Source organism: Bufo bufo, chromosome 3 (assembly GCF_905171765.1).
Source record: "Bufo bufo chromosome 3, aBufBuf1.1, whole genome shotgun sequence".
Lineage (NCBI taxonomy): Eukaryota > Metazoa > Chordata > Amphibia > Anura > Bufonidae > Bufo > Bufo bufo.
The window spans coordinates 652,593,377-652,607,749 of NC_053391.1; the positions used below are offsets into that span (position 1 = coordinate 652,593,377).

Sequence of the window (14,373 nt, forward strand, 5' to 3'; positions counted from 1 at the left end):
ACTCTATTCCATTTACAACAGTTAAAAAGCAAGCATGTCGTCTTTTTTTTCTTTATTTCAAAGAAAAATTGTAAATAATTTATTTTTTATTTTGTTTTCACAGGATTTACATGGTTATTATTTCTTTATTTTATCACAGTTATCCTTAAAGAGATCTAGCTTCACAATTGGAGCTTCATCCTTTATATGCAAGGAGTTTTTTTTGTTTTGTTTTGTCTCAGTATACTGGTTAGTAATTTCACTGATTTCTATAGCTATTTTTTTCCTTCTTGGTTAGAAGTAGTGTCCATTCTGATCCCACACTTCACAGTTTAATAAGCTAAATGACAAGTCTGTTTTAATAGTCCCTCCAAGATAAATTTGTTGCTGCTAATATACTCTGTCCCGCCCCACCCTCCCCCCACACCAATAAAACTAAATTATGCAATTTCCTGATATAAAATCTGAGTTTGGGTTTCCGAACAGAGCTCATGCACACATTGTTGCTGATGATGTTTGGCGCTTTTGGACGTACTTCCCGGTCTCAGCAAAATTTCTAGGTCTTCAGCGATTTTCCCATGATGTGGCTCACAGTCTGTGCTGTATTTCACTCACCAACAGTGTATAATTAAGGCACTCAATAAATTATTTGGTTTTTATGGTAGGTCCGATGCAATGACAGCCAATCCTGAACTTTGTCTAATTGCAGTCCCAGTGTGTACGGCCTTCGGGCAGTCGGGAGTCAAGACGCGGCCATTTTCTCCTACGCTTCCCGTAATGGATAATCTGGCTTTGTTTCGTATGGCTTCAGAAAAGGTCAGCTGAGTGATAAAAGAATGGATAAATAATAAAGGAGAATTACTATATCTGATTGGTCTTCATACAATACCACAGAGAAACATCAAAAGATTATATTTATACTAGACATCTGCATTTTAATATTACATTTTAGTAGATCATTTTTTTTTTTTTTTACTTTGGAGATTAAAATTTAGCAATAAAATCTGTTATAATTGGAAAAATTGGTTTTAAATTAATATGTCTGTATGGGATAACTATGTAATTACCTAACATATTAAACTTGTTGGCGTAAAGATGAGTGAAGAGCATAATTTGTAGATTACAAACCAATAGAAGGAGACATTCACATGACAGTAAACAACGGCCGTCAAATGGCAGTTTTCAGAACCAAATAAAGTCTATACGGACATGGCTGTTTTTATTGGCCAATTGTAGAGATGAGCTGAAAGAGTCTACAGAATCATTTTGTCAAATCAGCAGGACTGTTAGAATCATTTTTTCCAATCAGCAGGGCATATGCAAATGAAGAAGCCCTGCTGATTGGACAAAATGTTTCTAAGAGCTCTGCTGATTGGACAAAATGATTCTGTAGAATCTTTTAGCTCATCTCCAATGACCAGTGAATGGCGCCTGTCAAAATATAGGACATGTCCTATTTTTTGGCCATTTACATGGCCAGATGGACCCTATTGAAATTAATGGACCAGTTTTAATGGCTGTCTAAAAAGGAGTACACTGGTCTAACGGCTGTAGAAATAGGTAAATTGTGTAAAAATAGGCCCTTTTAGAGGTTAATATAAAAAATAACATACTAACCTGATTCACTTGCTCTGTATTGGAGACAGCAGGACCTGATGCTTCCAGCGTCATGACGTCACATGATTACACTGGAGGTGTCAGGCCTTACTGCCTCCAGCGTTCCTCCCGCATGTGCAAGTGATCAGGTGAGTATTTTTATTATTTTTAGAAAGGATCTATAGTCACATTTTGTCAAATCAGCAGGACTGTTAGAATCATTTTTTCCAATCAGCAGGGCATATGCAAATGAAGAAGCCCTGCTGATTGGACAAAATGTTTCTAAGAGCTCTGCTGATTGGACAAAATGATTCTGTAGAATCTTTTAGCTCATCTCCAATGACCAGTGAATGGCGCCTGTCAAAATATAGGACATGTCCTATTTTTTGGCCATTTACATGGCCAGATGGACCCTATTGAAATTAATGGACCAGTTTTTAATGGCTGTCTAAAAAGGAGTACACTGGTCTAACGGCTGTAGAAATAGGTAAATTGTGTAAAAATAGGCCCTTTTAGAGGTTAATATAAAAAATAACATACTAACCTGATTCACTTGCTCTATATTGGAGACAGCAGGACCTGATGCTTCCAGCGTCATGACGTCACATGATTACACTGGAGGTGTCAGGCCTTACTGCCTCCAGCGTTCCTCCCGCATGTGCAAGTGATCAGGTGAGTATTTTTATTATTTTTAGAAAGGATCTATAGTCACTACCTGGGTGGGGGCCATTATATACACTGAGGCACTATGTGGGGGCACTAATATATACTGGGACACTATGTGGGGGCACGTATATATACCGGGCACTAGGGGGGCCATTGGATGTACAAGGGGCACTATGGGGGATAATTATGTATACTGAGGGCACTGCAGGGGTTGAGTTTAACAACAAAAAAAGCCAATGAACTAAATTTTTTAATGCCCATTTTAAATGGTCATTGAAAACGGATGCAAAATGGCCATTAAAAATGGATAGATGTCCAGAAAATAGATGCACACATGGATGCAAAATGGTCATGAAAAACTGAATCAATTTTTAACGTCCATATTTTTTGTGAGAATGTAACCTAACCCAGCTTTTCTATGACCTGGACTTATATAGCAGCTGTTTTATGTCTGAGCCAGGCACCAAGTGGATAGTAATAAGGTGTCAACAGCTAGAGAAATGTAGCATGCAGTGTTTCTCGCTCTGGCTCAGGGGGACACCTAGTGGCAAAACTGCTGCCACCAGGGACCAAAAATTACCCCATGAGAAATTATAGGATCAGTTTTGTCAATAGTTTTCCTCTAGAATGTGGGGCCTGATTTATGCAAACCAATGATTGGACAGGAAGAGTTTATTCTGCCTGATCCATTTTCCAGTTTCTCCACTTTGGACAATCCCTTTTTGTTAGAAAAATACCCTAACGATAAGATGATCTCAACTTGTTCTGCTGCTGGGGGCCTACAGTCAGTGATCATCTCTAATATGTAGATGGTAAGAAGTGTAGAATTTTCCTACAGTGCCTCCTTAGGAGTAAGTAAGTATTACACAGTTGAAATGAATGGTTATCTGTGTATTGAGACATGCCTGGGTCTCCATAGTGAGGGATGCTCTTTTAATTGCTCTTCACTCTTACTAATTGATGACAATCCGAAACAGGGAACTCTAATAACTTAGAATTCTCTTATTCATTATTGGAAAATGGTGTTTCTATACCAGACAACCCTCTTTTATAATATATGAATTTTCATGAATCAACTCTAATCCTATGAATCAGCAGTCAAAAAAGCTAATGTTTATACTTTTAATTTTATAATTGATTTACAAACAAAGGTTTACCATGAAAAAAGGGTGAAATTATATTTTAAAAAAATGACAAATGAAAAAACTGTTAGGATTATAAATAGCTTACATGTACAAACTAAGTAATAAGTATGAAAGTACAGCAGCTACATTATTTTTATTAACCTTATTAATTTGGTTTATTAGGTTCTGTAGTTTAGTTTTTTTATTTGCATTTTCAGCTAACTATTTAATAATTGTATTACATTTAATAACAAATAATATGTATTTCTTTTTAGGAAATATATTTTTTTTATCCATATATTCTTTTTATTTTATTAAAGCTCTATTTAACTAATGTCCTAATGTAATTCACAAACATCATGTGCATTATAGAGAAACATATGTTTATAGTAAAAGGTTTTTGATCCAGTTTACACTATAAAGCCACAAAACAAGTAAAACATTTTGCTAAAACACAACATATAATAAAAAAACTAAAAAATGTAAATAAATGTATGTAATGCAAATGTTCAAAAACTACAAAATCCTATGGAAATATATAATTATAATTCAAACGAATTAGGTAACTGGCTATAGATGACTTTGTATGTTCTAGAACTTGGCTAACTAGTTAAAAAAGTGTTCTTTTTGTTTTTCATTAATGCTATTAAAAGCACCTAATAGCTGCCATATGCAATCAACAAATTGTACATTCCTTCTTTCTGAACTAAATAGCAAATTTTTGCCCCAAAATAGTATTCACTAAGGGGGGGGGGGGAACATTTTCTAAAATTAAAACCTGGACTGCAGAAAGAAAAATAATCCAATATCTCTAAAAGTTAACATAATGGGGCAGCTTTACTAATACTGTCAAAGAGTTAGACAATGTAAACTTAAAGGGGTATTCTGGTTTTAATGATTAGATTTATTTCTTTAGGCAATAGGATGTCCAACAATTTTGTAATCTACATCTATTTAAAATTTTGCTCACAGACCATTATTATATCTGTCCATTTTGTAGATTCCATTTTTAGTCCTGTAAAATGCATCCGTAGGAAAGCTAGATAGGACTAAACATGGCGTCAGTCGTGTGAGCCGTCACGTGACCCTCAAAAGTATCATGTGATCTGTCTTTCAGTTAACTACCCAGGTATCTAACAGGTAAATATTTGTGTATTGAGGAGCAGAACATATACAGTATAGCAAGTGCAACTACCTGCAACATCACCTCATGTCTGTTAATGTAGAAGCAGATCTCTGTGTGTGCTGTTTTTTTTTTACACTAAACTTTATTAACAAAATTATAGCATCACGTAGAGACAGGCAGCCATTTTACCAATCACTACAACAGGCACACAATTATGTAGTGACTGTAATAACCACAATAAAAATCATGATTCCCTCACTCTTCCTATTTTGTTATCATATGAATGTGTCCTGTGTGCTGACCCAGCACATGTACGTCATGTAACGCTGCTTACTGAATGTCAGGGTGTAAAGAGTCTAACACCACTGATGCCTTGTTTCAGTTGGGCCATGGATGTATTACATAGGACTGATACATAGGTTATACAATTCTTCTGCATGGAGCCAACTGCATGATATAAGTAAGGCATCCATGCAGAATTTTAAATATATGTATATTAGAAAATTCTATGATTTCCTATTATATAAACGATAATAAATGAATTAAAGAGATAAAAACCGGAATACCTCTTTAGGCCCTCTTGTCAGATGAGTTGAAAAAGTCTCTAAAACACTTAATAAATGTTGTGCAAAGCAAGTATGCCAGTTTTATGGCAAAAAAAATTGCAGCAGAATGGCTGAGCATCTCAGTAGCCTACTGCTGTTTTTGGAGAATTCTACTTAATTTGTCCACTGTGCACCAATTTTTATCCTATACGTGACAATTTTTTTTCTTATCTTGCACATGGCCATATTATGGCTCCATACAAGCATCGAGTTGTATAGCACTATCATACAGCATACATAAAAGCCTATGGGGACACAGTGTATGCTTGCAATTTCATAGCATATACTTTCAGATGCCATATTATGGAGTTTTTTTTTTCTTAGACGTACCCTCCTAGGGAAGAATACATCTGCAATATAATGTTGTTCTAAAGTATTATATAGTGCCTTAAGTTATCCTAATGCCGCATTACAGGTGCCAAGCTCAAGGCTATGCCATGGGTATGACCCTAAAGGTCATCATCTCTTCTTTTTTAATTACAGTCTATGGGATTAGGGCTATAAGAGAGTTCTATATGTAGTTCCCATAAGTAGTTCCCATATTGAAATTCATGGGTCAGCGCTAGAGATAAGCAAATCGATTGTTAAGAATCAAAATTCACCCCAAACTTTTCAAAAATTCTGATTCATCAGGATACAGTGGCATGCAAAAGTTTGGGCACCCTGGTAAAAATTACTGTTACTGTAAACAGTTAAGTAAGCTTAATATGAAATGATCTCCAAAAGGCATAAAATTAAAGATGACACATTCCTATTGTATTTTAAACAAAAACAATTTTCTATTTTCATCTTTTACATTTCCAAAATAGCAAAAAAGGAAAAGGGCCTGAAGCAAATCTTTGGTTACCCTGCATGGTTAGCATCTAGTAATGTTCCCTTTGGCAAATACAGGTTGTAAACACTTTTTGGTCAGCCAAGAGTTTTTCATTTCTTGTTTGAGGAAATTTCATCCATTCTTCCTTGCAAAAGTCTTTCAGTTCTGTGAGATTCCTGGGCTGTCTTGCACGCACTGCTCCTTTGAGGTCTATCCACAGATTTCCAATGATGTTAAGATCAGGGCACTGTGAAGGCCATGGTAAAACCTTCAGTTTGCACCTTTTGAGGTACTCTAATGTGGATTTTGAAGTGTGTTAGTATCATTATCCATTTGTAGAAGCCATCATCTTTTCAATTTCAGCTTTTTTACAGTTGCTGTTATGTTTGCTTCCAGAATTTGCTGGAATTTCATTGAATACACGTTCCCAGTGCCATTGGATGCAACACAACCCCAAAGCATGATTGATTCACCCCCATGTTTAATGGTTAGAGAGGGGTTCTTTTCATGAAATTCTATGTCCTTTTTTCTCCAAACATACCTTTGCTCACTGTGGCCAAAGAGTACTATTTACCTCATCTGTCCACAGGACTTGTTTCCAAAATGCATCAGGCTTGTTTAGATGTTCTTTTGCAACCTTCTGACACTGAATTTTGTGATGAGGCCACAGGAAAGGTTTTCTTCTGATGTCAGGACATATTTGTGCAGGTGTCACTGAACAGTAGAACAGTGTAGCACAATGCCAGGTGTCTACTAAATCTTACTGAAGGTCTTTTGCAGTCAAGTGGGGGTTCTGATTTGCCTTTCTAGCAATCCTACGAGCAGCTGTATTTTTCTCAGTCTTCCAGACCTTCTCTTGACCTCCACTGTTCCTAATAACTGCCATTTCTTAATTACATTTCGAACTGAGGAAATGTCACCCGATAATGCTTTGCTATCTTCTTCTAACCTTCTCCTGCTTTATAGGCCTCAGCCATTTTCATTTTCAGAGTGTAAGGCAGCTGCTTAGAAGTACTTATATCTGCTACTTTTTGGACAAGTTTAGAGGAGTCTGGGTATTTATAAAGCTTTAAAATTTGCATCATCTAGCCTTTCCTAACGATAATCATGAACAGCCTTAACCCTAACAGGATAAGGTCTGAGACTTCGGCAAAAAATTATCTGTGTGTTCAAATCTCCTTGGTTTCCCATACTTTCGCAAAGTATTCTTTTCTTTTTTCACTCTAAAATTTATAAAACCAAAATGAAACACTGATATTGCTTAAAATGTTGAAAAGTGTTTTTCATCTTTAACATTATGCTTTTTGGAGATCCTTTCAACTTCAACTTGCCTGAATGCCCAAACTTTTGCACGCCACTGTATATGGCAGAAGGTTCTGCTTTCCATGCCACGCTGAATGTGTAAAATACAATGCAAACCATTTAAAGTCTTCACAAGATTTACATGCTAAAAAATGAAAAAAAAAAAAAACATATGGGCAGACCCAAGATGACTATGAAGATGTAATCAGAATAGACAGCATCAAACTGTCTCTATCTTCCAAAAATTAGATCTAGATGTTTGGATCACGCATCACAGCACATACTCATAATCAAGCAGTCATAGTGGAAACGTGGGCTGCTGGGAGCGTAAGTGAACTAAAGCTGAAATGGCTCAATGATTGTAAACTTTTCAAAAACCAACATACTTTTACAGTAATGTATACTGAAGGAGAATAGCCCTGTTTTTGATGATCTGCAACAACCTTGCATTTTCTTCACCTAGAACGTAAAACAAAATAACATAACGCTTAAGGTAAAGAACCACAATGATTTGTTGCAGAATGGAAACGAATGCTGGAATTAAAAAAAAAATAAAAAATTAATACTGAAGCTCATGTCACGTCACTTAGTCATTCTCTTCATGGCTAATCCACAGTGCATGCAGCTATTATGTTTTCAGAGAAAGTGACCTGTTGATTCATTATGAATTAGTGAGATGACTTCAAGTCATGCCATGGCTTCTTAACGGGTTAAGCTGTCTTATTACAAAAATTAGTACAGCCAAATAGCCGCCTTAGTGGGTGAAGACAAGAAGTATAATAAATGTATCCATGGTAAAGCAACAAGATGGTGAGAAATGGGAGGGTACTTTTTTCATTTTTGAAATTAATTCATCTGATTTATGTTTTTTGAGTATCGTTTAAATCAAAGACCTTGACTAAATTGGAACTTTCATGGTAAAGGCAAACAGTAATATTTATTTACATATTTAAAAGGTGTCTGCCAACAGTTTTGACCATGCTAAACTGCTGCCAGCAGTAGGTAAGTACTGGGGAGAGCAGGACAAACATATGTTTTGTGGAGATTTTGTCATTAGGAGCAGTGTAAATATGAAGTTTTATTCTTTCAGATTTTGCTCCATCAAGTGCCCAAGGCAGAGCCTCACTGTGAAATGCTCTCTGCATTTAGTTGCTTTACAGCTCTTCACCTCAGATCTGTAGTGGTCTCCTAGTTGAATGCTACAGATGCCATTCAGAGCAGGGAGGATGGGCTGTGGAACCGCTTGAGAGCAGAACTAAGCTTAATATTCACACTACTACTAATAAGAAAAAGGTTCAGAAAAGGTATGTAAATCCCCAGCCCTATAAGAACTTAGGGGCATATTTATTAAGACCAGCGTTTTAGATGCCGGTCTTAAACTCCTAAGCTGGTAGTGGATCACCGCAGTTATGAAGAGGCGCCGGCCTCTCCATAACTTCGGCGGATCCTCCACCAGTTCTAAATGTAAGACAGCTTCCAAGCTGTCTTACATTAAGACATTTTTCTATGTCTGAAGCAGGCGTAGAAAATGGTAAATGAGATGGGCCTGTTGGTCTATCCACGCTACGCCCACAATTTTAGCCTTGGAGTGAGCGAGGAGAAGTCGTAGACTGCAATACGCCTAATATAAGAATATTTTAGCTTAATAAATGACCCACTTACTTTTTAAGTGCAGGTCAAACCCTGATTACTGATTGTTTTAGGATAAAGTATTAGAAACGCTTGTCCAAAGGAAGGATTCCTTTAGCCAATGATGTCTTGAAGCTATGAAACTGGATCTGCCACATCATCCTGTACCTCTACTCCCCTCAGTGGCAGATCCAGAGCCTGGTCTCGGGAGGGGCACTTCCAGATTATTTTCTGTCCGCCGCCACAAAACAATGGTGCTTATAGAACAGACTCCACAGTGTAGAGGTATACTGTATATTGTGTGGCACAGTGTATGCTATATGTGTATAACAAACATATTCCACATGAAAACTTACAATTACTTGGCTTGGCCCTTGGGGATCTCGGACACCACTTCAACACTTTGGCCGGGGGCTCGGCGGAGCTGATGTGTTTTATCCTAATGAGAAATATTTCATAATAAGGATTTGGAGAAGGGGCAGAGGGATAGCAGAGCAGGGAGAGCTGGTGCTGCTACTAGGGGGTCATACCATGGGGGAGTAATAAAGCCCACCATAATGCCCCCCCAGTAGAAATAATTCTCCTTATAATGTTCAAAACATACCCCCTTGTAATGCCCCAGGTGAGCTAATGTCCCCATAGTGCCCCCATAATGTGGCAGTATAAAATACCCCTATATAGTGCCCCAAGTAAATGCCCCCATAGTGCTCCACACCCTCCTTCCTCCTAATGCCCCCCATAATGTACCAGTATAAAATGCTCCAGTAGATGCCCTCAGTGTCCCCCATAATTTGCAAGTATAAAATACCCCTTCTTAGTGCCCCCCGTAGATGACCCCATAGTACTCCTCTCCCCCCTTCCCCATAGTACCCACCATAATGTGTCCCAGTATAAAATTGTACTGTACAGAGCACCCCATATAAAATACCCCTTCTTTGTAGCCTCAGTAGATGCCCTATAGTGCCCCCAATAATGTTCCAGTAACAAGAGCAACCCCCCCAATCATGTGCCAGTATTAATAACAGCCCCCCATGTGCCAGTATTAATAACATCCCCCCCATGTGCCAGTATTAATAACAGCCCCCCCCATATGCCAGTATTAATAACAGCCCCCCCATGTGCCAGTATTAATAACAGCCCCCCCATGTGCCAGCAATAACAGCCCCCCCATGTGCCAGCAATAACAGCCCCCCATGTGCCAGCAATAACAGCCCCCCCATGTGCCAGCAATAACAGCCCCCCCATGTTCCAGCAATAACAGCCCCCCCATGTGCCAGCAATAACAGCCCCCCCATGTGCCAGCAATAACAGCCCCCCCATGTGCCAGCAAAAGTATTGTATGTATATATATATATATATATAAAAAAAAAAAAACATACTTACCTCCATGTCAGCGATGCGATGCAGGCCTCTTCCGGCCTGTATCCCGTGCTGTACGGCTCAGGAGGCGCGATGACATCATGACGCCACCTGCGCCGGCCTCTGATAGGCTGCAGGCACTAGTGCCTGCAGCCTATCAGAGGAAGGAAAAGGGACGCGCCTCTCCCTCCCCTGCCGCAGCACAGTAATCTGTATCGCTGTCCTGAGGACGGCGATACAGATGACTATGGAGATGAGCGCTTCCACAATGGAAGCGCTCATCTCCCTGTGCCCCGCCGCCGCCAGCTACGGGGGGGGCAATTGCAAGTGCACTCCACGCAAAGAATCCACACAAAACGCATGACTAGACGCAGATTTTTCTGTGGGTCCATGAGGATTTAGCCTCTATTGTTCAATGTTATGTCTTGAAACAGAATCAGCCTCAAGAATTGACTTGTCATTTCTTTTTTATTCCAGCTCATGGATGTCACTCATGGATGTCTATTGGACAGATTCCCATGAGAAATGATGGGAGGTGGAATATACATGTTTTGAGATGTTTGAAATTCTCTCTCTTGAAGGGGTCTTCCACTCTTTTACAAGTGTGGCCAATCCTCAGGATTATCCAACACTATCTGATCAGCAGAGGTCCGACACCTCACACTGCTGAGAATCAGCTGCTCTGCAGTAGCTCTGACTCCAGAAGTCAGCACCAGAGCTACTGCAGAAAAGTCATACTGAGACCTATCAGAACAATAATAATGAGAACTCTTTTTATAGACAATTTTATACATTAAAAACAGCTACCTCAACAATAATTTTTAATATATAAAAATACAAAAATGTATTTGCTTTTTAAAGGGGTTATCTGGACATTTATGGCATATCAATAGGATATGCTAAAAATATCAGCTGTGTGTGGTTGCTACTTCTGGGAAATTCTTTCCCATGAATGGGACCCTGACATGAATGAATGTGCAGTGTCCTCTGCATTCACTGCTATGGGAATTTTGTTCTTGAGATAGGAGTGGGTCCCAGAAGTGGGACCTGCGCATATCAAACACTTATGGCATATACTATCAAGAAGGAGGGTTCTGAGAAGGGACACCCTCTATGCCATTAATATGCCTTCATAGGACATATAGGTTTTTAATACTGAGACCTATGGAAACTATGACAATGGGGGTTACTTATTTTTTACACTTATTAACTCTCTATGGACCCCTGCCACTGGATTTCTGCTGTTTCATACACCTGGCACTAATGTCTGCGATTGGCGATAACACCAATCTCAGGCATTTAGCCCCTTAAATGCCTTAGTCAAATGTGACCATGGCATTTAAGAGCACAAAAACCGGTAGTGCTATGCTTCTGAGTCTGGAACTACTGCCCCATGCGGCAATTGTGGGAGCTGATCATTCACTGTGAAAGGCTAAAGCCTGCTGGAGGTTCCAATGCTTTCACAGGTATATCCATTGCAGACCTTCAGGTGGCAACACTACTTTGGAATATATTGCACCTTCTATTTATCAATGGATTTAATTATATTAATAAATATCTGATGATTGCATGTTTTTACACCCTTGGAGGGCCTAAAAAAAGTTAATAAAAAAAATAAAAATAAAAATATATATATATATATAAAACAATATATAAATTAAAATCAACCCCCTTTTCCTAGAATAAAAATAAACAATAAAAATAAAATTGAAAAAATATCAAAATGGCTGATTCACCATTTAGTCTCTTAAAAAATTAAATAAAAAGTGATCAAAAAGACTCCAAAATGACATCAGTATGAAATGAAATCGTCCCATGAAAAATGAGACCCCACACAGCTCTGTAGACATAACAAAAAAAAAAAAGTTATGGGGGTCAGAAGATGGCGATGAAAAGAAAAAAAATTTCCAAAGTTTTTATTTTATTTTTGTAATCACACTGACCCAGAAAAGAGTATGGGTCAGTTTTACGACATAGGTAACACAGTAAATACAAAACCTATAAAACTGTGGCGGTGTTGTGTTTTATTTTCCAATTCCACAGCATTTAGATTTTTTTATCCTGCTTTCCATTACATTGTGTGTAATAGAAAAGGGTGCCATTAAAAAGTACAACTTGTCCCACAAAAATGAAGCCCTCACACAGCTATGTGAACAAAAAAAAACAATAAAGGTTTTGTTCCAGGACTGCAGGGAGGGAAAAAAAACAAAAGAGCAAAAATGGAAAATTGCAAGGTCCTGAAGAGATTAAAGACCGAGAGTGTTTATAAAGCCAGACACTATTGTTAGGAATAACTAATAAAAGTTTTGTGTACTTCATTACAAAATCCCACGTAAATAGTAGGAAGAGAAAAGGGAAATATTATTCACCCTAGTGGCAAACGGGAATTAATAAAATGTACCCTAAAGGCTCATGCACATTGGCAGAGCCTTGTGCATGAGCGCTTATGGCATTACATAGAGGTAAAAATGGTTCCTAAATATGTTTGGCCTCTTTTCCAGGCTCAGTATCTACAACGATATTGTATTATCCATGTATTATCCCCTCTTCTACTGGAGAATAGAATTTTTTCTTTTGGATTTCTTACGAAATCCTACATAAAAAAAACTCCATGCCTCCATATGAAATGAGAGACATTCAGAGATACAGTTGAGGTCCTTATAGACCTTTATTACCCACCTACACAGCTCCATGCAAATCAGAACCATTGTACTGCCCTGTGCATGGGCTCTTTTTGTGCCTGCTCTGAATCAACTATGTGGTTCAGCAATCTCCCAGATAATTGTTTAATCAGGCCAAAGTAACTATAAATTAAAGATGCCAAAAGATAAGTAAATTCATAAACACCACTTCAAAACGCTAATTGCTGCAGACCTTTTTATCAAATTAAGTTGATACTTTCTCTTTCTTTCTAAAATATGATTGAAATTTCAATCTCTATAGAATTAAAGAAAAAGTTGCTAAAATGGGGATTGGGGATATTTTTGTAATTTCACTAATGAGGTATAAAAAAAATAATGTCAAATAAGACAAATGCCTAAATGTAAGCCTAATATAAAGTACAATATCATATTAATAAACCTGAAAAATGGAAGTCATAGCATGCTAAATTAAAAAAGTATGACTGTTGTGCATGAATATTCTTTTCATTAATAATTATACTATGGAATAACAATATGGAATGAAATAACTTATATGCAGAATATTTGTAATAACCTTTAAAAAATATTTTGTGGAAATACATTCTCCCCTTATTTCCTAATGTCTAAAATGAAGTATAAATTAGTTCACCGAGAGACAGATTTGATCATTGTATATAATTTTAAAAGGATTTGGGATCATGGTCTTTTCTAATGTCTTACAGAAATACACATTTTGATGGTAAAATACATTTTTTGTGATAATTTTCAGGTATACTAATTTGACTGGAAATTCTAAATTTGTAAGAAGAAATGTAAAAAAATAAAGTTGCTTTTCTAATTATAGAAAATCTACAGAAATATTTTTCAATGCAGATGTCTATAAGCAACATACACTGCACATCTGCAGCCAAGAAAATACGGAACCAATTTCTCAAAACTGAAAGCTTTTTTATAGCAAGCAGAACCAATAGACAGACAGGTCACAACACTCCACTACACATGGCATCGCCCACTCACTGTAGTAGACCCTAGGTCCTACCCCTAAATCTTAACACTCTCGGTTCCATATACGTTGTAACCTTCTCTATATGTTGCTAAATTCTGGGTATTCTGCGAGGAAGATGGGTTAAAATTCTGTGCACTCTTTGCCACCTTCATTCGTTTCGCCTCTGCCCTTGACTTGTAACAGAACTCTATCAAAGCCACCAGCATTGCCAAGCCCAGGCCTCCAACCAGAATGTAGAAAACTCCAGCAACGTTGCTCAGACTTAGCGCACTCGTCTTGTCCTGCAAAATAAAACAGTGTTCATCAGCATGCGAAAATACACCCCAGGCACAAAAATAAGTAATAGCAAAAAGGAAACTAGTCTCCATTCTGTTCTCTACTAGATACTACTGCACTGATACGAGGCAAGTAAAGTAATGCACATAAATACGTAGACTGCAGAATTAACATGGCAACATTCGGATTGTGTTTCCAATACTTTAGGATGTAACTAGTCATTCGCCAACAGTGGAAAAAATACTGTTG

At 37.7% G+C, this 14,373-nt stretch overlaps 1 protein-coding gene across 4 annotated transcripts in view; it reads right to left on the minus strand.

The window, feature by feature from the left end:
* Positions 1-635: 635 nt before the first annotated feature.
* GRIA4 (glutamate ionotropic receptor AMPA type subunit 4) overlaps positions 636-14,373 on the minus strand; it is a 387,349-nt gene continuing 373,611 nt past the window's right edge. For 2 of the 4 annotated variants that reach the window (XM_040422628.1, XM_040422627.1), the window contains exons 15-16: positions 13,995-14,129; positions 636-800 (exon numbers count right to left, since the gene is read on the minus strand). In XM_040422628.1, the coding sequence (XP_040278562.1) occupies positions 636-800; positions 13,995-14,129 (300 nt within the window). Of the gene's footprint in view, positions 801-13,883; positions 14,130-14,373 lie in introns of those variants that run through there. The other 2 variants (XM_040422630.1, XM_040422629.1) reach the window with 1 other exon arrangement.